We start from the raw sequence: 25844 nt of genomic DNA on the forward strand, positions 1-25844 counted from the left end.
TCTATATTGTGCTATCCATGAATCTATATTTCATAAGATTTCTGCATGCTTATCTGTTAAAGAAATCTGGGATACTTTAACAATTATTTATGATAAATCTCAGATTAGCTCACATGTGCTTCAATTGCGTACTAACAATGAGATTGCAGAATCCTCCACAGTAGCCGAGTCGACTCTCAGTTTGTCCGAGTCGACTCCCAGAGAAGAACAGTCTGAAAGGCAGAGACACAGTCTTGAAGACCCTGTGAACGAGTCGACTCCAAGTATTTCCGAGTCGACTCCCAAGTTAGTCGAGTCGACTCTGAGGCAGATTAGTTCAAAAAACAAAGAGTCTGGTGATGGAAACAAGGATCCATTCCCAAACACCGAAAGATTCAAAAGCTTCCTAAAGACAAGGAAGAAGAGGAAGCAAGAAGAAAGGAAGAAAAAGATAAAAAGCAAGACAGTCTTGACCAAGAAAGAGTCAAGCAAGAAATTGAAAGCTAGAAGCAACAATGAACTACAAGAGGTAACTAACTTATGTTTTATGGCACTAGAAGATAAAGTAGAATCTGAATCTAATGAATTTCATGAAGAATATTCTTATGATGAACTATTAAATGCTTTTCATGATTTGTATAGTGAATGTAGAAAATTAGCTATCAAAAATAAAAATCTTAAAAAGCTAAATCTCGAAATCTCAAAAGATAAAAATTCTATTGCTAAAATATATGACAAACTAAATTCTGAAAATGAAAGCTTAAGGTTAAATTCAGAACAATTGATTCAGAAAAATCAGAATTTAATTAAAGAAAATCAAAACTTAAGTGAAGAAATTAACCAATTAAAATCTTTTATTAACAAATTCACTGTAAGTTCAGAAAGATTAAAAATAATGTTTGAAAGCCAATATGTTGCTTATGATAAATCAAAATTTGGCTTGACTCCTTTACTTAATAATAAATCTCTAGAGAAAAAAATTATCAATTCACTAAGCAAACCATTAAATAAGATAACTTATTTCAAACATGAAAAGAATGGGCATAACAACTTTACCTATCGTTCTAACATAATTAAATCAAGTGGTAAAGTTATTACAATTAAACAAATCTGGGTTCCAAAAGGAACCATATGTCCTAACTCTCAAGGACCCAAGCAAGCTTGGGTACCCAAAATGAAAATATGAGGATGTAGACATAGATGTGCCAAGATACCCATGGAACAAATAGATTCATACAAATGGGTGTTCTAGACACACGTCAAAAAATGAAACTTAAAACATACTTATGAAAAGTAATTTTAAATAAAAATAATAATAATAATAATAATGAAATCAGTAATCCTTGCATCTCATCATTATTTTTTGCTTTAGTATTTGATTAAAATATGAATTGCAAGGATTGATCAATTTTGTGATATAGAAAATACTTTTGGAAATATAATCAAATCACTTCATTTTATAGTATACTTTACTCACTATTGGATAAGTTGCTAAATGATTAATCAATTTATTAAGAATAACTCTATGAATTCTCTATATGCTTGATTGAGAGTTTTTATCCATGGCATTATTGTTTATTGATCATAGATATGATAATGTGTACTTGGTGTGCTTTTGAATATATGCACTATGAATACCAAGATTAAAGAAACCATCTTTGGCATATAAAATCAACTCATGCTAGTATGTACTTAATCTCAAAAGACCTTGCCATTGGCTTACTTAGATTATCTTCTGAAAGGTCAAAGTTTGCTATGCATGCTAACTAAGGAAACAAACAAAAATCAATTTCTAAGTCTAAAGATGTTGTTTCCATCACTAAGTTTTCAAAAGCTTACATTGGATTTGTTCTTGGCAAATGAAATTGAAATATTTTCTATATTTGCTAAATCTTGTAAAAGTGTTTCAAATGATAAAGGTTTCCAAACTGTGAAGATAAAGAGTATCATGGCACAGTGTTGAAAACCAAAATCCTGATAAAGTTTATACAGAAATTAATTATTTCAGCACCAAGGACACCTTAAGTAAAATAGGATTAATAGAATTCTTGAAGAAATGAAAAAGACAATTGTGTATGATAGTCATCTACTTAAATGTTTTTTAAAAGCTATCATCACTGCTTGTCATACATATGATTTCTATTAGATATATTTTTGATGAAAACTCCTTTTGATCTTCTGAAAAATGGAAAATGAACCATTGCATATCTTTCATATTCTTCAGTCATACACGTTATGCTTGATATGTTCTTATGAAAATAATGCCAAATCTGATAAAGATATCTCTATCCTTGGATATCATTCATCAAGCAATGCATATAGAACATTCATAAAAAGATTCTAGTTGTAGAAGTATCAATTCATTTTATTCTTTATGAGACTAATGATTTATTATCAAAATACTAAAATCAAATTATATATGTATATGGTTAATCTTTTACATATAACAATCTGAAAAAACTTGTTAATAATTAGAACCAAATTGGATTTTTCAGAAATGCACTTAATGAAGAAAAATTGATGACTACTAAAAGACTAAATCAAGAAAAGATGAAATAGATCTTGATAAGATTCTTGCATGATTAGAAGTAAAGATCACCATTATCATTTGCTTGCTTTATGAACTTTAATTGTGTCAAATGAATGTGTAGAATGCACTCCTATGTGGTTATTTCATTAGAAAAGATCTATGTAAAATAACCACTTTATTTAAAAACACTCATTACATATATGATAAAGTAATATGTGATTTGGAACAAGCATCAAAAGCATGATATATAAAAGCTTGAGTAACTTTTTGATAAAAAGTAATAATGATAAATCTATACATTAAAAAGATGAATCTGTGATATCTTGCTTGCTCAAAGCACACATTGATGGCATCATTTTTGTTCTACTGATGAAAATTTATATGGAGATTTTACTAAGCTCATGCAAAGTGAGTTTGAAATATGTATAATGAATAAATTAACATTTTCCTTCTCGAACTCCAAATTAAGCCAAACAAGAAAGGGGATCTTCATTGACCAAAGTTAGTCCACAAGAAAACTCTTATAGAAGATTGGCATGAAGAAGGTATGTCTATGACCCCATCTTGTAGAATTTGAAAAGAATGAGCAAAGTAGATCTATTGTTTTTAAAGCTGTATTGAAGCATGATAGAATAATCATTTTATCATACAGCTAGTAGACCAGATTGTATGCTCATTATGTGCCCTTGTGCAAGATTTCAATCTAACTTTAATGAATCATATTTTATTGATAACAAATAAATCATAATCTGAATTTTGATAGAAACAACCGTTTAAGATAAATTGATTAAAACTTAGCTAACATGTTTTATTGATAATTATCTTAAGCAAATAGAATCTAAACTAAATTGATTTTGGAAATAAGAAATTGATTTGATCTTGATGAATCTTTCTATTGCCTCACATGCTTGTCCTTGAACCATCTTGATTAATGAAACTATTTCTTTAGATCAAGTGATATGTGCTTGCTTATATTTAGGCAATCTCTTGAATAAAGTGACTCAACATGCAACTATTGTCATATCTTATATTGAGTCATCTAGTTAAAAAATATGTTGGATGAATGTTTTGTATCTTGAAGAAACTAATGACTTTCTTTCAAGAAAGAAAAGGAGTTTGTTAATAATGCAGGATCCTTGAACAAGAAAATGAGAGATTTCAACTTGAAGGATATCTCCATGTAAGATACAATAAACATTCACATGCAAACAAGAGAGAGGACCTTCTTCAGCCAAAAGTTCGTACATAAGAAATCTAGTAGGTATTTGGCTTGAAGAATATAGAATGAATAGGTAATTTTAGATACCTCTCATAAATTAATTGAGCAAAGTCAATAACTTAAAAATCTTATTATGGCATGATTAAATTCTTTAATTATTAATTTTTGATATCATGTCTATATATGTATTGACTGACTTATACTTTAGAAATTGTTTCATGGTTTGCCCAAACTAAATTATTTCTTTGCCTATATCATAACCATGGAATACACAAGTATATGCTTAAAATTTTGATGTAAAATAACTTGTGAGAAGTTATGAATCCTTGAGCACAATGAAAATGTTGTTTGCATGATATACATCTATATGATACATAAGATTATTTCTTTATTCTGCTCTTTCATGTAAATTACTTGAGAATAACGAAAAGAGAGAGATAAAGAAAAGAAAATAGATATTATTCAAGAGAAGTAAAATCTAAGTAAAGGCAAATACTTCAATCTTAAGGAAAAGCAAAACAAGCATAATATATTTGGGACATTTATGAGACTCGTGAAAGGGATAAAATCCGCAATTAATTACACTTAAACAGGGAGAGTTTGAAATAAACATTTTAACATTTCTATATTGCTCATCATAGGGATGGTGCCAATGGGGAGGCTAGTGGTAGTACCCGGCATTATTTGACCCAACTATTCGGTGTAGGGTATATTAGGGACGGCACAAGAGGGAGGCTAGTGGTAGTACCTCGTGCCCCTTCCAACTCCAACGGATAGGGAGCAAATAGAGTATAGAGCATAAGAAAGTAAAAATGAAAGACAAAGTAAATGAAAGTATATAAGAAGAATCAAGTCAAATTTTTTAATCACTTGAAAACACACTTTAAGGATGAAATCAATGCAAGATTATATTTAAATAGAGGGAGTTTATTTGAAAAGAATTGATTTTGATCCTTGACATGCTTGTTCTTAATATTTTAATGCATGACTTAACACATAATATATTTTGCATGTGGCATTATGTCTTGAATTATGGGTTCTCAATATTTTGTAATGCTCCATGCTTGGACAATTTGATTGAATGTTTGGAATACTACATAAAATTTTTGTTTGGTATTATTGAAAAGAAATTTCAGATTTGTCGTTCACAATCATCGTTAAAATCTGAAAGTTGAATAAATTTGTAAAAAGGAGAAGAGAAGGATATCTCTATTTAGGCAAAATGAATTGAATTTGTTTTATCCTTCAACTTGCTTAACTTTGGTATATAATGTTCTAATTCATACCAAAACTCAACATAAATACAAATATTCTGAATATGCTCTTATATGTTTGAAATATGTGTTTTCAATCATAATGATTTAAGATGAGCTACAATCTGGAAGATACATATCTCAAATTATGACTTTGAAAGCCTCTATTGAAAATTTTTATGAAATTCAGAATCTGATTTTGTATAAAAGCTTAAACTCAATATGATTTTTAAATAAAATCTTAATTTAAGAAAAACAGAATTAATTTTGATGCCTTGGTTGATTGTCTCGATACGCATCCGAAATATATCTTTTCTTATCCTTAAAGTGTACTAATATTGGTCTAAATGATGTGTCTTTCAATGATCTTAATTGCAAACAAATATTTTTAAATATATGATTTTATTTTGATATTAAAAAGATTTATTGTGCTTCATGTATACATTGCTGAAAAACTATGATTAAGAAATTAAGTTCTATAAATATATATACTTCAATGATCATCTATATGTTTTTCTCTCCTACATTATTAAAGACTTCCATCAAAATATATATATATATATTATTAAAAGAGTGAATGATCTTAAGTCTAGAAACATTTCAGCTCACTCAAATGATTCTTAAAAGAAAGAAAATGTAAATGCTTTTGAAAGAATTTGAGCTTCAAATGAATCATTTTCTGATCAATATTTCTATACATTTTCTCAAAATTTAGAGAAAGCATAACTTGTTCTTGAAAGATTAAAAAGAGTGATTGCTATAAATTTTGAATAATTCTAGATCACTCTACATTCTCGATATCATAGAATTTCAGTTTTCTTCACGCTTGTCGTTATGTATACATTGCTGAAAAACTATGATTAAGAAATTAAGTTCTATAAATATATATACTTCAATGATCATCTATATGTTTTTCTCTCCTACATTATTAAAGACTTCCATCAAAATATATATATATATTATTAAAAGAGTGAATGATCTTAAGTCTAGAAACATTTCAGCTCACTCAAATGATTCTTAAAAGAAAGAAAATGTAAATGCTTTTGAAAGAATTTGAGCTTCAAATGAATCATTTTCTGATCAATATTTCTATACATTTTCTCAAAATTTAGAGAAAGCATAACTTGTTCTTGAAAGATTAAAAAGAGTGATTGCTATAAATTTTGAATAATTCTAGATCACTCTACATTCTCGATATCATAGAATTTCAGTTTTCTTCACGCTTGTCGTTAAAATCTGAAATTCAACAAAAGAAAAGAATGATTAAAGAGGAATGCATCTTTTGAGGGGAAGATTTAGATATTCAGTATCTTATCCTAAAATTACTTTAATTTGATGCATACCTTGATTTTTTATGGATTGATTTTGATGAACCTCCTTATATTGCAAGACTTGCTTTAATTATATAATAAGTTTATACCTTGAGATGAGTTCTATAAAGGCTGTCTTATCTCAAACATTGAGTCTTATGAAAATAAGCTGAAACTTATAGAAAATATATTTTTTTTGAGATTGACAATTTTATTGAACATTATCTTCAAATTCTAAACTCTTAAATGGAATGATCAATTGAGGGGGAGAAAGAAAATTTCAGAAGGAGAGATCTAATGGAACTTAATCGCATAAATCTATAACTAAAGGAGAGAGAAAGAATACTAAATGAAAAGTGATCCTAATACTCTCCAATATGTATCATCTGAAATTTAAAATCTGAAAATCTTTATGATACACCTTGAGGCTTGTTATTTGGTTAATATATCTTATACATAAATCATGAACCAAATTGCAATTCAAACAGTTGATCTTAAGAGCCTCTAACTTAATGAAAAAGGGGGAGAATAATGTGTTGAATTTTCTTGAGTATCTCTCAGAAAATCTATTTTGAAATTCACTAATGAGTCCTAATTGGCTTGCTCTTTAGAACTTCAATTTAGTGCCAATTCATATTTTTATGTATCAAATTGTGCTTATTTTTTAAGGAATAAAAGAAAGTCTTTCAAAGCTTTGCATTTTATATATGCTCTAAGATATATCATAAATTTCATGAATTCATATTTTGATATGTATGCCACAATATTTTTTTTGAAAGAACTTTGAAGCCATTAAAAATTAATGATCCAACATGATGTTATATATATTTTTTTTAAAAAAAATTTTGTTCTTATATTCTGAAAATTAGTTCAATTGCTCTCATGTTGCTAAAATACTTAATATATTGGGCAAAAGATCTTAAATGAACAAGCTTTCATATTTATTATTAAAGAATGGTTAGATTTTCATTCGTGCTTTCTTTGAATATCATTCTTGGTACTTCTTGAATTAACTTGAGAAAGATTCCACCTACACTTGATTTGAAAACTATCTTTGGAACCACATTCGATGTGTTCTCACTATAATTGGCTCTGATCTATGCTCATTAATCTTTTTCTAACATTATTGCCTTGAGTTATATGATTCATATTCTTGCAATAATTTGACATGCAAATCAGAGTACAAAAAGAAAAAGAAATATTTGAGTATTCTTATCTTTGTGCTTAATGTTTCATTATCTTGCAACCTTTTTGATGTTGTCAAAAAGGGGGAGAAATATCTAAGTATATGCTCATAATGCTTTATGTTTTGAATTGAATACAAATCAGCTTAAATTGAAATATGTTGATTGTGTTAAGCTGATTAAATCTAAAGCATTATCATGAAGTATGTTTTAAATATATATGTTTTCTACTTCATGCAACTTAGCTATGCATTAGTCCTAGAACACAATATATTTTATATTGCACATACTCCAAGTTTTGTCATCATCAAAAAGGGGGAGACTGATGACCCAAAGATTGAGTTAAAGATTGATTTTGATGATCACAAAACCTTGAAGTATAATTACTAATGTTTGTGTTGCAAGAAGAAAGATAATTTATTTTGCAAGGAACATAGCAAGTTGGAAAAATACAAGAAGGCCTCAAAAGCTCTCAAAAAAAGTTGGAAGAAAGCTTCACTTCATTGGCCCAAGTTTCAAGTTCAAAGGATTCAAGTTGAAGGAGCAAATTCAAAGAAAGATTCAAAAGAATAGTCCTCGAGTCGACTCCTGGAAGTTTAGAGTCGACTCTGGCACTCTAGAGTTTCAAGAAACAGTTCTCGAGTCGACTCCGATACTCTACGAGTCGACTCCGACTGAGAACAAACAAAAAGACAGAGAGTTGATTTTCAGCGCTACAGTGATCTCGAGTCGACTCCAACTTCAGTGCTACAGTGCGGAGTCGACTCCCAGCTACAGTGCCGGCAGACTACTATTCACGAGTCGACTCCTATTTCAGCCGAGTCGACTCCTGCTTCAGCCGAGTCGACTCCTGCTTCAGCCGAGTCGACTCTAGCACGCTGGGAGGCATAACGGCTAGTTTTTTCTTGATTCCAACGGCTCTATTTTTGTCTCTAACGGCTAGATTTTTGTTTCCACTCCCTCTAAAGCTATAAAATCAAGAGGAGAGCTAGGGAAGAGGGTATGGAAGTGGGAGAGAACATTTAGGGAAGAGATTTCAAAGAGATTATAAGGAAAATCTTCCATAAGCACAAAAGGGCCATTCAAAGTAAAATAGAGAGAAGAAGAGCATCCAAGTGAATCCCAAAGCTTCCTCTCCATCCGTGTGCTGCCTCGGTGATCCTCTACTTCGTGCAAAATCAGAAGAGGGTCAACTAAAGAAGAAGCCGAGTTCCTCCATCTACAAATTTGTTTGAGGGCTTCTTCTCTTTACTTTACTTATTTATATTTGCTATATTTGCTTATGTGAGAAGCTTGTATTTGATTTAAACTCTTGTTCTAATATCTTGTAACTTGATTCAATCAAGGGATTGAATCAAGGGGTTAAGGTTTGTTGGTGAGCCAAAGGGAAAAACCAACGTTGTAAGGTTGTGGTTGGTGAGCCTTTGGGAAAACCAACTGGGTTGATTGTGAACCCGGAAAACAATCGTTGTAAGGTTCTGGTTGGTGAGCCTTTGGGAAAACCAACTGGGTTGGATTGTGAGCCCGTGAAAACAATCGGTTGGTTCTAGTCGGTGAGCCTGTGAAAACCGACCGAGTTCGTTGTGATCTCGCAAAACAACAAGTTGGGTTGTGAGCTTGTAAAACAACCGACTGTAATCTGAGGAATTATAGTGAAATTCCCAAGGGGTCTTGGGGAGTGGATGTAGGTGCTGGGGTGCACCGAACCACTATATATCTTTGTGTTTGTGATGCCTTATTTCTTGCGTTTCATGCCTTACATACATACTTGACTTTGTAATATTTCTAGCTTTATTTCCTAATTGATTATAAGAGATTGTTTAGAACTTGTTTAGCTTTCACTCTATTCTTACAATTCACATAGATTAAATTGATCATACAACTATAAGTTAATTTAGGATCAATTGCGTCCTAAAGCCATAATACAATTGCTCTAGCTTAGTTTGTCACTGCATTACTTATAATTACCTAGAGCTTAAGTAAGTAACATCTTATCATTCCGCTACATTCAATTTAAAGTAAAAAATTAGGAAACACAATTTTTAGAAAATCCAATTCACCTCCCCTCTTGGGTTGTCATCTTGGGCAACAATATATTCTCTATGGCTCACCTACCCTATTAGGCAATTCTCGGGTCCATTTCTTACACATTTCAATTTAGTAATGCTTTTAACATAAAATTAGCAATCCATGCTAGTATTTTTCGATGTTGATTGGCTTGATCAGCCAGCTTCTTTCATTGTCATCCAACTTCATCAGCACATGATTTTAGCCACGAGCTAATATTGCCAACCTCTTTGTGAATTCACGGTCCTCTTTGTGAATTCACCAACATTTACGATGCCATTCATATGCAGCTTTCAGCTGTCAGCATGGCACTTTGGGGTCTCATGACCTAGCTGAATACTATTACAACTTTACAAGTCATTTCAAGAGTAACTTGTGCAGGGCCATCTTGCTTTCAGTGACATAACAACTGAACTCAGGACCTAGTTTGTAATCAGCATTTCATTTGTGCTAGTTTGACTTACCAACTATTTTGGTGCTTTGCTATGCTCATGACTGTTATTTCATAATTACCTGTCCTTGAGTGTCCTTTCTGCTCTCCTTAATAACTAGCACCAAAGCTACCAATTAAAGAACTTGTACTGTTGCTGCCATGCTACCTTCCAATTATTCCTCCTTTCCCATTGAAGAATTCACTATTTGCAGCACAGGAGTTGCATACTTCTTGATGCAAACTATTTTTATATGTCTCTTGTGTTTTATAAAATCCTTATGTATCAGCACTCCTTGTGAGAAGACATCCTCGTATAGCTTTAGAGTTTGTAGGAATGTGTTTCAGTCCAGACATAAACTAAAGTATCTCAGCCATTTCAATTATTCCAGCAACTTCAGTTTGATTTCAACGTTGAATCCAAAGTAATTTACAAACCATGACCCTTGGCCAACAGGAAAGTTCCATAAGACCTGATTTTGCTCAGTAAGATGTTGGATACTCCATGAGATTTCAGGGGAGACAAACCATGACAAGGATCAGTACACCATCGGCATTTCTCATTTCAAACTCAGAGCAACCTCATCAACTCTGAACCAATTTGTTCCTCGCAAAATAAGTCAATGACTCATGTTAAGGACCAAAAAAACCAATTTTCAAACATCAGCAGCACGTTTCTCAAAATTCTTTGAAACCAGATCAAGCCAGGAAAACGTGGAACTTCCCTAGAATCTCCACAAATAAGCCTTCATATCATACAGGCTTAAAGAGAAGAATAATCATGCTTTTCAAAAAGATTATCAACCTTATGTCTTTCAAAAGAAACCAAAGACAATTCTAGCCCTGCAATGTTTGATCTCTCTGAGAATACCTTCATGTTGCTTGAAAGTAGAATGAAAAATTCTGTTACTTCTTTTGCACCAAGCGTTCCATTACACAGCTATAGACACTTAGAAAAACCAAACCTTCCATTACACAGCCATAGCCAATTAAAGCCCAAACTTATCTGAATTTTTTCTTGATTCTCTTAGCTCTCCTAATTGTCTAAAATGAGTATAAGGAACCAGGTTGACCTCTGATAGTTAATTTGCTTTTGAAATGATTAAAATGTCATTTACAATAGAACAACACAGTAGCAAATGGTAAGTAGTTTACCCATAACACAAGACATAGGATAAAACCAGCCTCTCTCTTAGGTTATCATCAGTCAAGATTTTATTTTTGATAGCTAACCAACACAAGACTTTGACCTTCCCTAGAGCTTAGACTGCCAAATAGATTTGAAATCATCTAACTTAATTCCATCAAATTTGAAGCAGCAGGAAAAGGATATAACAGTAAATTCACATGAGCATCTCTCTCTCCATATAAGGTTGTCAGGTTACTCAATAAGGATGATAGAATGAAGCAAATTCATCAGCTATAGATATCCTTCCAGCACATCCATAGTGAGAACTCCTCTGAAAGATAAATTACACTCATCGATAATCACTGGACTGAAACAGGGATACCACCAAACAACTTTTCTCACTTCCCATACCAAATACTTCAGGAATAAAGAATTCAGAATAAAATCAGCAAGCCTCTGTCAAAGGAGATGCTGCATGCAAAACTCTAATTTCCAGAACACCTCTCCACAAAGGAGAAGCCGCTGGCAGCAAAGAAAAAGAACCAAATGGGCTTTTTCTTCTATAGTTAATAGAGCAAACTAGATTCTTCCACAAAAGTTTATCTTCCTTTAGAAATCTCCACTTCCACTTACACAATAGTTCTCAAATAAGCTCTTGCAGAGATTTTACTTCTAAACCATCCTGGCTCTTGGATTTAGAGACTAATCTTCAGTCTACTAAGTAGTGACACCACATATTGGTGTAACAGCCCATCCAAGAACACTGATGATGAAGATCAGCCAGTCATCAGTGCAAAACTACTGTACCAACGACTGCTAAATCTTGGTGGATCATCTAAGCAAAGTCTCTCTTGATTTCAGCAAGTTGCTTGATGACATGGCTAGTGTCATCAAGGCATTTCTAGTTATACCCCCGATGAATTCGATTGAAGACTTGGTAAAGTTGGTGCAGGCTGTAGGTGTGGCTTAAATGATGAGGGCACATGCAATGAATGTGGGAGATAAACTTAAGAAGCATGTTTCTACACTTCTTTAATTGACTACAAAGTTAGTCTTGAGTAATATTGTCCTCAATCATATTGATATTGTTATGTTACTGCCTGTTAGTAGAGGTTGTCATCTACTTAGCTATGACAGTGCTGTTATAGTTACAATGAGGTAAATTATCTGTTGTTCGTTAGCTGTTATTTGTTACCTAGTTGTCATAAAGCACATATATCAGATCAATTGAAAAAAAAATCCATTCTCTAATTATCATATGAGGGTTAGAGTTCTTTCTGTTTTCAGTGCGGCTTTTTTGTTTTGACAACTAGTTTCTTGTTCAAGAATCTCAAAAAAGGTTTGACCTGACCAGATCCGTCTCGGTACCGGACTCTATATCGATGCCACACTAGCATAGTGCTGGTACAATACCAGTACCGAACCGATACGGTACGTTCGATACTGTTCGGTTCGGTACGGTATGGCATACCATGGACTAGATGAACAATTGGACTTGATACATTAATTTTGGGTGGATCCATGTGTCTAATTTCCTGAGGGACGATGTCTGCCAAACAATAGGTTATTTAAGTTTTCATTCACGAGCCAAGGCCATTGAATCAAGATTTCAAAAAAGGGGAGAAGAGTCCAAAGCAATAAATTTAACCTTTATCTATGGAGCCCAATTCCTTAGATTTTCCCACTGAATCCCACTGAAACCTTCTCTTCCAAAGGAAGGTCCTTTGTTAGGAAGACCATGTGTTCCTCAAATTTAACAGCAGAATCTTAAGTCTGGAAATCACCAAATCCGCACTAATAGCATTAGCTACCTCGATATCTTTTGATGATTGCTCCTTTCTATTGTACCTCCAGAAGGACATCCCCATATTCTTTATCTACAGAGACTCAGACCCAATACAGCCTTTAGAGAACTGAGCTGCTGCTCTTTTTCATCTGAGTCAGAACACTTAGCTCAGTTAAGTTGGACTGAACTAGGCTACCAGACTAGTCACCAAAGTAGCAGCTCGCTCAGTTGTCTTCCTCCTTGAGGATGACAGCTGTCAGATTTTGGTTTTCCTTCCACTAATTTCCAATTTCCATTATACATTATAGACATCCTTGAAAACAGGAGGTAGATTTCCTTTATGCCAAACATATGCTTTCAAACTTAAGGAACCCACCAAAGCCAAGACCGATTTGGGAATGCTTTTCATATCTTCCCAGGACTTAATCAATCTAAACTCCATGAGATCTCTTAAGGCAGTCATCATCCATGGGCAGCACATGCACCCCTTTAAGTTCTGGATTTTAAAGATACCATAATAGGTCACAGTAAAGCAAAGATTTAGCTCTTCCCTTGCTGTAGAAAAGGGAGAGAAACAAAACCTATTAGTCTATTTTACAACAACATCAGTTAACTCACATCCAAACTTAAAAGGAAATCTGTAATTATATAATGATGTGCCAAATATAAGCATACCAAACTAAGGATAAAAGAACATCTGATACAGCAGAACAGACAAAACAAATCTCTACCTCTTCTTACCAAGAATAGTAGTATGTTATGTAAAAAAAAGGAACAAAGAATCAAGTGGACTTGAATGGATCGTATTCGAAGTAACACTTTAAGTTTCAAAATTGGTATCATTTACATCAAAATTTTATTTTAGTAATAAACATTTAAATTGTTAAAGCAAGTTATTATCATCCATCTATCCCTCAAAAAAATCCAATGAAAGGAGCACTGTAAGTTTAATGTAATTAAAAAAGTGAAATAAACATGTAGCCGCATAAAATCTAGTTTGTCACTCTTCTTACCAAGCAGAATTCTTATATACAAACAGAAAATGAGAAACAAGAGGGCTTGAGTGGGCAGTATTCAAAGTAACATTACAAGTTTGGACATTGGCACTATATGCATCAAAAATTTATCTTGGTAAAAAGTTATAGAAATGTTAAAACAAAATAATACCTTTCATTATCTAACATAAATGATCCAATGAAAGGAGCACCATATAGTTTACCAAAAAAGAAGCACTACATAAGTTTGATTTAATCAAAAGAGTGATATATACATATAAAGACATAAACTTGGCCAGCAAAAATAACAAAATCACCATACCGAATGAGCTAGAATACGTGATGTCAGCTTATTTGCTTCAAGGTCATAAACATATATTGAATAATCATTGCTGCCAGCAACAAGCTCTCGACCATCAGATGAAAATTTTACAGAAAATATACTGAAGGAGTAGACCACATCATCATGCAAAGTGAAGTCCAGACCATCATGAATGTCCTACATGAGTATATTTATATTGTTCAGCCTGGTTTCATGGGTGACGGGGAAAAAACAATTACACTTTGACAAAAGCATGCAGAGTAGGATTCTATCTTTTAGTAGGATCATACCTTTTCCCAAAGAACTATAGTAAGAACTAACACTTAAAGTAACCAAATATTAGAAACAAAATTATGAAACCGATAAATATTACTGGTTGCAATTACTTATGCACCATCATAGCTAATTAGAAAAACTGTACAGTCTTTTTGTATATGTAAATACAGAGTATCTTAACAAGATAGAGGCAATGGGTGATTTAACTCTAATATTGACTTTTTCCCCAAGTACGAGGAGTTGCATTGCTGCAACTCCACAATACTTATTAATTTACCTAGTAGCATGACAACTTCGAAGAGCTACCAGGAGATCCAATGTCAATAATGTTGTTGATTTTACTGTCCGGATGTCTATCTTCGCAGCAGAAACCTCATGTACAACATCTGTCAGAAATCAGAATTGTTGCAAGACAGTGGTATCTTGTTTTCTGGTTTGCTGAGAAAATCTGTTAGCTCCGGATCTAACCCCAGAACATGATTTTTAACCTTCCCGAAGAATATGGCTTCTGATTTTCAAATGTAGCTGAAATCACCATCATTTGTCCATACTTCTCTATGATGGTAATGGTGGTCCCATCATTTGGTCACTCTGCAGCTTCTGAAGTTACTACAATATGCTAAAGGTTCATCTGGACAACCTGTTGTCTCCAGAAGGTCCAGCACCTACCACTGTCTTTTAGTGGAGTATCTCTTTGCAAGCTTTCTGCCGTGCTTTGAGCCACCTGAATCTGAGAGATAAATGCTTTGATGCTTCTTCCTCCAGAATCCATCATACATTACTTATTACCATAAGACTAGTTCCCCCCTATCATTTTTGTTTTCCAGATATTTGGGCTTTAGTTTTCTCATATCTACCTTCATCTTTTGCTTAAACTTAATCTAGGAGAAATCCACTATGAATTAACTCTCCCATTATGGCATTTTTCGATCATGGAAGCCTAATCAGCCTATCCCCTATTTTATTCTCATTGTGTTCTTTTTTCCCTTTCCTTTTGGCCCTTAGAGGTTTTCCTTCTGTAGTTGCATGCTATTTCTCCACTTTTCTCTGGTTTGGTTGTGCCTACCTCTTTGTCGCTCATCCTTTGGCTTCTTTAAGCTCTTTGCTAGCTCAAATATCTTGGTTTTGACTTAATTAGTGTCTTACTCTTGGCCATCCACCTAATTGTCTCTTACATAGTCTAGAATCATGGGTGTGATGTGATGCATAATACATCAATTGTAGCATCTTGTGCAATCTTCATGTTATATTTTTTCTCTGTTCCTTTCAAGGTTCGCCGTCTCGATACCAGACCCCGTACCGATGCCACACTAGCATAGTATCCATATGGTACGGTACAAAATTTTTTTGGTATACCGAATGTCAGTACGCCACCCATATTGGATATCGGCACCGAACCAGTACAGTACCGTACGCCTCAAACCGCCCAGCTCGGGCTAATACGGTGTACCTTGGTTTCCTTTGTTATACTCACTATTTGATGTCCATAACTTACAGCTACAAACATATGTTATCTTATGACCTAACATTATATGCTTGCATTATCAACATTTGATTTTTTTACATTAATGTGGTTCCAAAGACTAGTACATTATTCAGGACCTTCATGTGAGAGCTTCAGAACAACATTAGCACAGACAAGCAAAGCGTCTTCTAACAATAGAACTTCGTGCCTATATAACAATTGACTACTTCTATAGAATCAGTAGGATTCAACAACCAGAGTTTCTCGAGCTATTGAAAGCTCTTTGGCTATTGGCAAAACTAATTGTGCTTGGTTAAATTTTTGGATGAGCTTTGCGGATGAAGTTTTGACAATGATAAGTTATACTTTTTGAGAGAAACAAAACCTTCCTTTGTCAGTTTTTGGTTCTCTAAACCACCATTTTTTTTATTTTCCTTATTCTACTACAATTCTACCTCAAACTCCACTTTTTACATACACACACTTACACACTGCCTTATTATTCTTCTCTCAGTTTTCACTTTAGCTTTTCCTTTTTTCCTTCTTTTGCAACATCACTCCCCGTTTCTTTTACCAATTACATATATTACATTAGGATTTGCATGATTTTCTATAGTTTAGACCAGGTCAATTTGGGTTTGCTTGTGTCTATTCCATTTTCTGATGTCTACTCCCAAAATCCAACAGCCAGTTATTGACTTTTTTTTAATATTATGAGTTTTTTAATGCCCATTTCTCTAACATCCTATACTATATTTTTAGTCAATCTCCCCTCTTTATATTCTTTGAAGTCTCATGGCATTTGGATGTGTGCTTCTTTCTCCTTTCCAGTTTTGACTCATTATTTTCTTGATTCATGGTGATGACATTCAGCTTTTGAAGGTTGATGGGACACTTAATAAGCCTATTACTAGTCTTTGGTCAACATTTCTAGTGCATCTTATAGTTGGATAAGTGTGTTCACATGGATGAAATAGATCCACATGCGTTGCTAGAGATTTAAATGACAGGAACATTGTGCACGAGTGGGAATTTCCCTATTGTTTCTCCACTGTTCTTTGTCATCTATTTCTCACAGCTTTGCAACCTCTTTTTTATAAATTGGACTACTTTAAGGGTAAGGTTCACCATGCCGGTATCGGACCCTATACCGGTCACCAGCGGCATGGTTCAGCATGCCCCCGTGCTATTCCATGCCGGGCCCGTACCAACAAAGTAAAGAGGGCGAGGAAAAGGGTGAACGGAAAAGAGAAAAAGAGAGAGAGGTGGGGGGAAGGGAGAGAGAAGAGGGGCTCCGAAGGCTGCTGGAGGGCATCGGAGGGCCCTAGAGGGCTCGAGGAGGGGCTCCGCCCTCTGGACCCTTGTTTTGTTTGAAATAGGGGTCTATCGGGGCTTTTTTTTTAATTTAAATTTTTTAAAATAAAAAAGGAGCCCCAACGGACCCCTGTTTCTTTCCGAAGGGCGGAGCCCTTCCTCTAGCAGCCTCCGGCGGCCCTTCCTCCCTCTCTCTCCCTCTTTTCCTCTCTTTCCTTCTCCCTCTCTCCCTCCTACCAGCCTCTCGTTTTGAATGCCGGAACCGTCCTATCCGACATAGTTTGGTACACCCCGAATCGGGCGGTTCGGGACGGTTCTGCATTTCTTGGTTGAATTTAAATAGTGTAACTTTAGATACTATTCAATGTTAGGGTTGTTTCTTGAGATCTTTCTTTCAATTTTGTTTTAAATTTTTTCATCGGAATGCTTTTTACTCTCACTTTTTCTATAGAACATTGGCAGTGACAAAACCCTATTTACAATTCCCTTTGATGTATCTGCACTCGATATCACTTTGAGTTTTGCAATTACTGATGCTAAGGTTATAGCATATGAGTCCACTAGCATCCTTTCTCAGTCAGATTTTCACTATGCTAATTTACAACTACCATGACCATCATTACCTTAATATCCTTCCAAGTACATCTGAGTAACCTAAGATATTTTGATGTTAGTTACCACATGCACATACTCCTATGCGCTTCTCCTTGATGAGCATGCACCTTTGACCTCCATTTAAGTTTTTCACTCACAATCATCCTCCAATTCATGCCTATGAGGATCTGTGTTGGCATGTGTTTACTCCTACATAGGTTGAGGTTTGAGAGATCTTAGGTATATAAGTAGGGCCAAGGACCCCAATTAATAAACTTCTGGCTAGCCCATTTTGGGCGAGGTCATTGGTCATTACAATGCCTCTGTGTTGCTTCTTTTGTATGCTCTGTTCCTGATTTAGATAAGTTTTCTTTAGATGTCATCATTCATAGCAAGCTTTCATTAACCCTTGATCAGTCACCTTTATTAAATCTTCTTCTTTTGTCCAAAGATTTTTCAAATTTCATTTCTATTAGCTAGTTTACGGACGTAATTGCATCCTCCCTTTGATGTCACTTTCTTTTTCATGTAAGATACCTGGAATTTGACTTCTATTAACCTTCTTTCTCCTGTTCCGCAATGCCTGATGAAACAATGTTTCAAAGCAAAAGTAGATGTATATTATTTTTTCCAAAGCTACTCTCTTATCTCTGCCTCTAATGTCAATTAGTTTAAGGGAATGCATGTCCTCTATGCTCTTGTTAGTCCCACTCCTTACCAAGAGGATTTTCTCATGAACAAGTTCTTCCTCCAACACCTGCTAATTCCCAATTGGTGGGTTTCCATGGGCACTTGCCTTTGTGCTACCTCCTCCCTATGAGAATAGAAAGCTGGGTATGCATTAGGATTGTATTAAAAAGGTACACAGAGAGTAGTTTGCATTAAATAAGGTTTAAACTTTCATTGGAGAAAAAAATAAATAAATGTTGCTTTCGTCCAGTTGAACTCAAGACAGATCAGAGAATAAGCATGAGTTTTGAACTTGGATTTGGATATCAGTTTTATTTGACATTTGGCAAAAGTGATCACATATCTTCTTCTTTCCCATCAAAAAAAAAAAAGATCGTGTATCTTCTGATTAATCACATCAAAGCTCTACTCTGTCAATCTTCCTGTAACGTATGTCATGACAGTTCAGTTTGTCCAGAAACTTTGCCATCTAGTTTCTAAATTCTTAATGATTCAAATCAATACAATATCTCTAACTAATTACAAAGAATAAAAAAAAATCAATATACGTAAGTAAGGACTTGTAAGCAGACCTATTTCAAGTTTAATTCAATATACTTACAGTAGCATCAGGTTTAGTAAATGAAGAAAATCAGAGGTAACCGTGTACTTCAGGAATATCTTTAAGATAAATAATGAACAGTTGCAGTCAGAGGAATGTTTACATATTATTTAAGAAATTTTCATCTTGTGAATAAATTCTGATAGGCCCCAAAAATTATAGATGGAACATACAGTCACATTGGCATGCGATTCTGTTGCAGAAGTTCCCACATTGACAATGTTGACAACAGGTGACATACTAGCATAAACCTGCAAGATTAAAAATGCAATAATAAAATTATTGCAGCATGAAAATGAAATGCAACATCAAGAAAATAAAAAGATATGTACATTCAGTAACTATCCAAAATGAACTTGAAAGGATTAAGCTCTATAAGAGAGAATATCCAGGAAGAAACAACAAGAGTTGGTCATCCCTTATGGGTATATTCCTCAGAAAATAATTTTACCACATCCTAACATGTCTATCGAGTTGGGTACCCAAATCGAAGAAGGTATTTGTCATACCTCAGGGTACCTTTATCAGACCGCAGGCAGTAGACACAAGGTTACCAACTTCAACTCTATCTTTGAGGATAATGCCAAAAGTGCAGATTATAGAGATTGTAGACCCTCTACATAGTGGGTCAACTTACCCTTATTTATTCAGTTCTATTTGCTACCCCAATTTCTTATAATGGAAAATGGTTGCATCCAGCTTAAGATGATCGACAGTCTTGACAAGCACAGAAGATGATTTCTCTGGGCCAACCCCTCCAAGAAGAGAGAGCTTCACCTTCTTCCTGGAAGGTTGTTTTTTTCCTAAGGAGTGCAAGGGGCATGGGGTGACCATGCTGCAGGATTAGAAATCGGATTTTTTTTCTTTTTCTTTTTTTGTCAAAGCAGTGGCTAAGGTGGTTCTCACCCTAGTGGATTCTGGGTCTCCATTCCGAGACATAAATATGAATTTAATGGGAACCAAAAATCACAAAAGTATCGTTCTCTGATGTTCAGTGATCTGAAAATCCATTTGTAGTGGAGATATTCTGATAAAAGTCTAGTTCCAATGGTGCATAGGCAATGACCATCTAATTTGGTGTTACCCAACCCTTGGATCTCACCCATGTCACTTGTAAGGAACACCCTTTAATGCAACATTTTTGGCCTCCATCCTGATCTGCGGGTCTCTAACTGACACGACCCTAGTTCTGTATCAAAAGTATTTTAAGCAGGAAAGCAGGGAAATAGAAAAGAAAAGTGGAAAGAAGGGATATTCAATCTCTTCAAGGGGTCGGGACCTCAAAGAGAATTTAGCTCAGTTTCATTAAACTGATCATTTGTACCAGTGGCCTCTAGCGCACTACACATTTAAATGCTTTATCATTACTTGTCCTATAAGAATTACAAAGAGTGAAATAAGAAACATGAGGTAGCCAATCCCTCATGAATTTGGAACTCCCAACCTAATGCAACCAAAATTAGGATATGAAAATAGGAGATCTATCATTCCTTCCACCTTCAAAATGGTCTTGTTCTCAAGGTATCGACCATCTTTATCATCCAAACACTCTCCTTTGACAGTGTTGTGGATACAATTGTCGCCATCACAGCAAAAGGATTATGGGCATTTTCTTCACAATGAATCTTATAATATGATCCCCACTTACAAACCTGCCAACAAAGCCCTAGAAGTTTTGTAAACCTAAGCAAGTTCACCATTCATCTCCTCATACTCAGGGAGTAAAGCTAAAATCACTGGGCCTTCAATCAACCCTTTTTTTTTTGTCGGAACACCATCATGAGATTCAAACCTTTTAGTTATGCTATCTCTCCTAAAGAATCACCATTTTTGCATTGGATTACCACACCTGCACATGTAAAATTGTCTTATTGATCTATATGATACTATAGCTTTAGTTTCCTTCTTAACAAGGTGTTCATTTAACAATAATGATCATTACTGAAGCTGGTTAACACTGATCCTTCCAAAGTTGTTCAGGGGTTTGAACAATTGTACCTTGAAAGTCAACAAAAGAACCTCCTTAAATTGATCAAGCTTTTGATTAAACTTTGCCTTGATCCTTTCGTCGCTTCTAACATCAAGTTGTAATTCTGAATTACGTATAGTTGATAAAAGCCATGGTGTAGGACTCGAGATGTGCACAGGATCACCGTAATCAATAACAGGTTATAAATCCTAGCAGGACGGGAGCATCTTGGCCGTGTCATTCATTTCTGTGAGAAAATAGGAACTAGGATGGGGGCGAGACTCTAAAATCCATCCATGTGAGGAAAGAAGAAGAAACTAGAAAGAAGGAAAAAGAAAGAAGAAGAAAAAGAAAGAAATGAAAGGAAGAAGGAAGAAAGGAAAGAAAGAAGAAAATGAAACAAACAAATAAAGAAAGAAAGAAATGAAAGAAAAAAAGGGAGAAAGATGAAGGTTACCTACTAGGATGCTCGACCGGGACCATCGCTAGGACAAGATAGGACTGTAAGGGATCCCGTTCTATGGAGAAACCAGGATGCCACCATTTCACAAGATCTAAAACCTTGATCAATGGTATTTTGGGCAGAAAAAGAGAATTCGTAACAAAAGTGGGAAAGAAGATATATCCAATATCTTCACGGGGATCAAGACTTTAAGCTGGTATCTTTGATCTGATTGCATGTATCTTTGGCCTCCAAAGCACTACATATGCTTTTCCTACAAGAACTAGAAAAGTAAACAGAAACATGAGGCAGCCAATCCCTAATAAATTTGGGCTCCTCCTGAACTTAACTCCTAACTCAAAGCAACCTAAATTAGGACAAGTAAATAAGAAGATTGATATGAATACTAATAAATTCCACATTCTATTGCCCAAGAAAATTGGTGACTAAATCCTTCACATTCCAATCTCCATCCAAAATAGGTTTGATTGAGTTTGTTGGGTTTCCAACCATCTACCCATTAAAGGCCTCACTGGTACCTAATTTCATAAATGCTTGCAAAAGAGACACTCATTATCTATCAGCACCATTTTGATCAGGACAATAAAGATACCTCACCAGGTAAAACTTTTAACTTATGATGGAATAGGATCTCTAGCAAACAATATCCTTGAACCCACAGGCTGCTGTCAACAAAAACTTGTAACCTTTGCCCTTGAGTCCCTGAAGAATGGACCATGTCTCCCTTCACTGCCCTACAGCATCGGCAACTCGAACATCAGCACCTTTGTTAGCTGCCCGTGAAATTCCATTCAACATCTGCTTCAAGATTTTATGAGACCTTCTTGTCAGGCGAAAGTAAGGCCTTCCTTTGCTACCTTGGTTGAAGATATGGGAGTTCAAGAATCCCAATGTCTTGCTACAGCGGCGAACCCTCCTAGACACCATGATCCCCCAGGTAGATCCATTCAAAAACAAATTTCTTCAGATCCTCGACGAAGTTTCAGACAATTGTCTTTTTTGACATATGAGCATATAGAGCAACTTTCCCACCATGCCGAGATTCCATTGCTTTTCATTGGTTGCTCTCAACCCTCGACATCCTAAAATCAGCTTGAATAAACATTTTCACACCTCAAACTTAGCCAGCATTGGCTTCAATACAAAAAACCAGGGGCAAGGGCATTACGATTTGAGCTCAGCATGTAGCATATCAGCATATCCAACTGTCTAGCTGATGGCTCCATCAGCCATATCCTACATGCTCAAACACAATGCCAGTTGCTTAGAAAGTAATCCACAACTGTCATTAGTCAGGTCCACAACAAACATCTTAGAATTGAAACATATATGGCCCCCTCTTTGAGGACATTCTTTAAATCTCTTCTCAGCTGACCAGTTTTATAATCTCCTGTACTATACAGAGGCCAACCAAGTTGCCAACTAGTTTGCAGGTATGGAATCTGTGCAGACCAATGCTGCAGGCTGTGTCTACCAAAGAGTCTTGTAAGAGAGGGTTTGCCCTCTTAGGACTACAAACAATGAAGCTTCTAGTTCATTATCATGAAGGAGTATATACGACTTTCTATGAGTTGATCTCATTAAAATCCTACACTATTTCTGTAATTTCTATGCTATTTTAATCATCATTCTTCTTCTCCTCTTCTGTTTTTATTTTCCCCTTGTAATTGGTCTAATAGTTAAATAAGCATCAAAGTTGAAAGCCAAGGGATGTTCTTTGGCATGCCTACTCATTGCATAACTTGAATGTGTAGACTCTAGCACATGCTGGGGCCCAAATTTACCCAATTAGACCCCATGGAAGGGATGAAATCCTACATAAGGACCACTTTTTCATCTTTCAGCATATACCAAGTACACGAAGAAGCATTGCGGGAAACATATGGCTTTCATTCTTAAATATAATGCATAGAAGAGCTTATTTGGCTAAGAATCAGGGGTTACAATTTATTTTAACCACAGTAAAAAAGGTTTTGAACAAGTGTGCTTGAAAACAAACAACAATGGGATGTATAGCAAAGAGATAATTATTAAGTTTTTGTAAACCTACAAGATAGCGCTGATTGGGAGAAAGACATGTGTCAGTAATTGTCCAGCGCAGGTTTTTCGCAAGAATGTCCTTTCGTACTTTCCATCCATTATCAACATCATATATTCTGATGTGGCTCCCCTAACAAATATTCGGAAAAAAAACAAAACCAAAAAGACAGAGAAGTAATTGGTAGCTAATTCACCAAATAAAAATAGTCCTGCAATATTAGCCTGCTCAAGAAAAAAAAAACTACCTGAAATCCAGCAATAAAAAGTGAGCCATCAGCAGAAAATTGTGAAACATATGCTCGAGTATCCATCCTGTCCACAGGCCATGGACCGTTGACAGGCAAATACCTACCAAGAACATAAGAGCAATCGGATAAAGAGAACCTCCCCCTTCCAGAGCAATTGGCCTCCCTTCCCGACAGCATTCTAACTGTCGAAATTGGCATCTTCCGCCGGGCATGTTTGGACTTACGGGTGCTTTCACTGGGTTCTGATCTGAGACGAATGAGATAAAAAATCTCATTATCTATGTCAAAATCTTCATCATGCCTTTGCCTTACATGAGCTCCACCGCTGGTCTGTGGATTGTCACACAAATTGGGATCCAATTCTGGCTTACTCATACCATAACCCATATGACATAAATTTTGGGCAGCAGAGATAACTAAACATGCATCAGTCTAACCCAGCAAACTCTCATCAAAATTGGAACTTAACTGCACGATTCATGATCAGAACCACACAATGCCAACTCCAATACCCAAAACTTCCCGTGAAAGCTGACATACAATGCCAACAAATCAATCAGAAAGACGATTAGTAATTGACATCATAAAGAAGCCAAAAGCACCTCACTTTTTTCTATACTTCATGAAATTTGAGATGAACAATTAAATTTAAGATACACTAAAAGCAAACTCATGAATACCACAGAGGAAATAAGAGAAGCAAATTTGGAGTTCAAAACTAGTTCAACGATTGAAAACAAGAGAAATTCCAATGATCATGCCTTATAAACTTTCGAGGCATTAGTTTTTGCTGACCTTATCAAAGATCGATGAGAAGTTAGGAATAATCAAAAGGAAAAAAAAAGAAAGATGAGCACAAAAATCTCCCTCAGCTGAATCATAGCACAAAACCAAGTTTCCATCAAAAAACAGAAGAAAACCAAGTTTCATGAAATAAATCATTATAAACTACATAAAAAAATTTATAAACCGTGCTTCAATCAGATCAGACCAAACGATCTGATTTCTGGATATCGCGTACCTCCTGATTGCGTGCTACTCAGGATTTTTTTTTCTTTTTTTTTTTCGATTACCCGATCACAATGAGGGAGAGGTTTTGGGGGCTTTTGGGCATGGCGGATAGAAGGAGACGGGACTGGATCTTTATCGGATATGGTGCAGGGTGGAACTTTCAGCGGCGCGGCGGGGCCTTGCGGATCCGGTGCACTTCTGTTTGTATAAAGAGTGTAAGCGCGTGTCTGCTTTCTTGACACGTGTGAAACTCAAGGTGATGATCGCGTGGTCTTGGATGTCTGGTTTAGCACAGAAGACAGCATCTTTAACGGCGCGTCATGCATCAAGGAGCTGTCCCGCAGACTCGGGGGTGTATCTTTCTCGCCAAAGAAGGATTCACCTTCCTTCGCGCGAATCACCGCTGGATCATCCACTGATTGCCTTGAGATCTGTGCAGACGGCGAATGATGAGTTCGGGAAGCTTTGAGAACTATGCGGTATGTGATCCAACGGTTACTTTGCCCGAAGGAAGGACAACCCTTCTTTCGAGCGAAAGATACAACCCCGATCTTCGTCGCATGGCCTCCATCTCGCTGCCGCTGCACCCTGGCGAGGCTAAAAGAATAGGTAATAATAAATAAAAACACAAAATAAACTTGATAAAAGTTTATCGACTTGCATACTACAAATTACCAGTGAGTATTTATTTTACATAAATACTCTTTAAAAATTTAAATTTATGTAAATACTTTTTAAAAAAATTATATTTATTGCTATACTTTTATAAAATACTATTTTTGCATAAATATCCTTAATATAACGATTTTTCTAACATCATTAATAAAAAACATATTTAATTTAATTAAAAATACATTAAAATTTTAAAATTACTTTTTTATTTTTTATCGCGATCATCTTATAAATATATATTTTTGCGCATCTACTCATCGAACATATTTTAGTCATTTTAATTTTAAATCGTTATTT

General features: G+C 35.1%; 1 protein-coding gene across 1 annotated transcript in view; it reads right to left on the reverse strand.

Moving 5' to 3' along the window:
• The window catches only part of LOC103721036 (LEC14B protein-like), a 33671-nt gene extending 8638 nt beyond the window's left edge, over window positions 1-25033 (reverse strand). Inside the window, exons 1-5 of the mRNA XM_008811065.4 lie at window positions 24886-25033; window positions 23862-24395; window positions 23627-23746; window positions 19318-19395; window positions 14205-14381 (exon numbers count right to left, since the gene is read on the reverse strand). Of these exons, the coding sequence (XP_008809287.1) occupies window positions 14205-14381; window positions 19318-19395; window positions 23627-23746; window positions 23862-24251 (765 nt within the window). The 5' untranslated portion in view covers window positions 24252-24395; window positions 24886-25033. The remainder of the gene's footprint in view (window positions 1-14204; window positions 14382-19317; window positions 19396-23626; window positions 23747-23861; window positions 24396-24885) is intronic.
• Window positions 25034-25844: the final 811 nt, after the last annotated feature.

This window comes from Phoenix dactylifera, chromosome 13 (assembly GCF_009389715.1).
Source record: "Phoenix dactylifera cultivar Barhee BC4 chromosome 13, palm_55x_up_171113_PBpolish2nd_filt_p, whole genome shotgun sequence".
Lineage (NCBI taxonomy): Eukaryota > Viridiplantae > Streptophyta > Magnoliopsida > Arecales > Arecaceae > Phoenix > Phoenix dactylifera.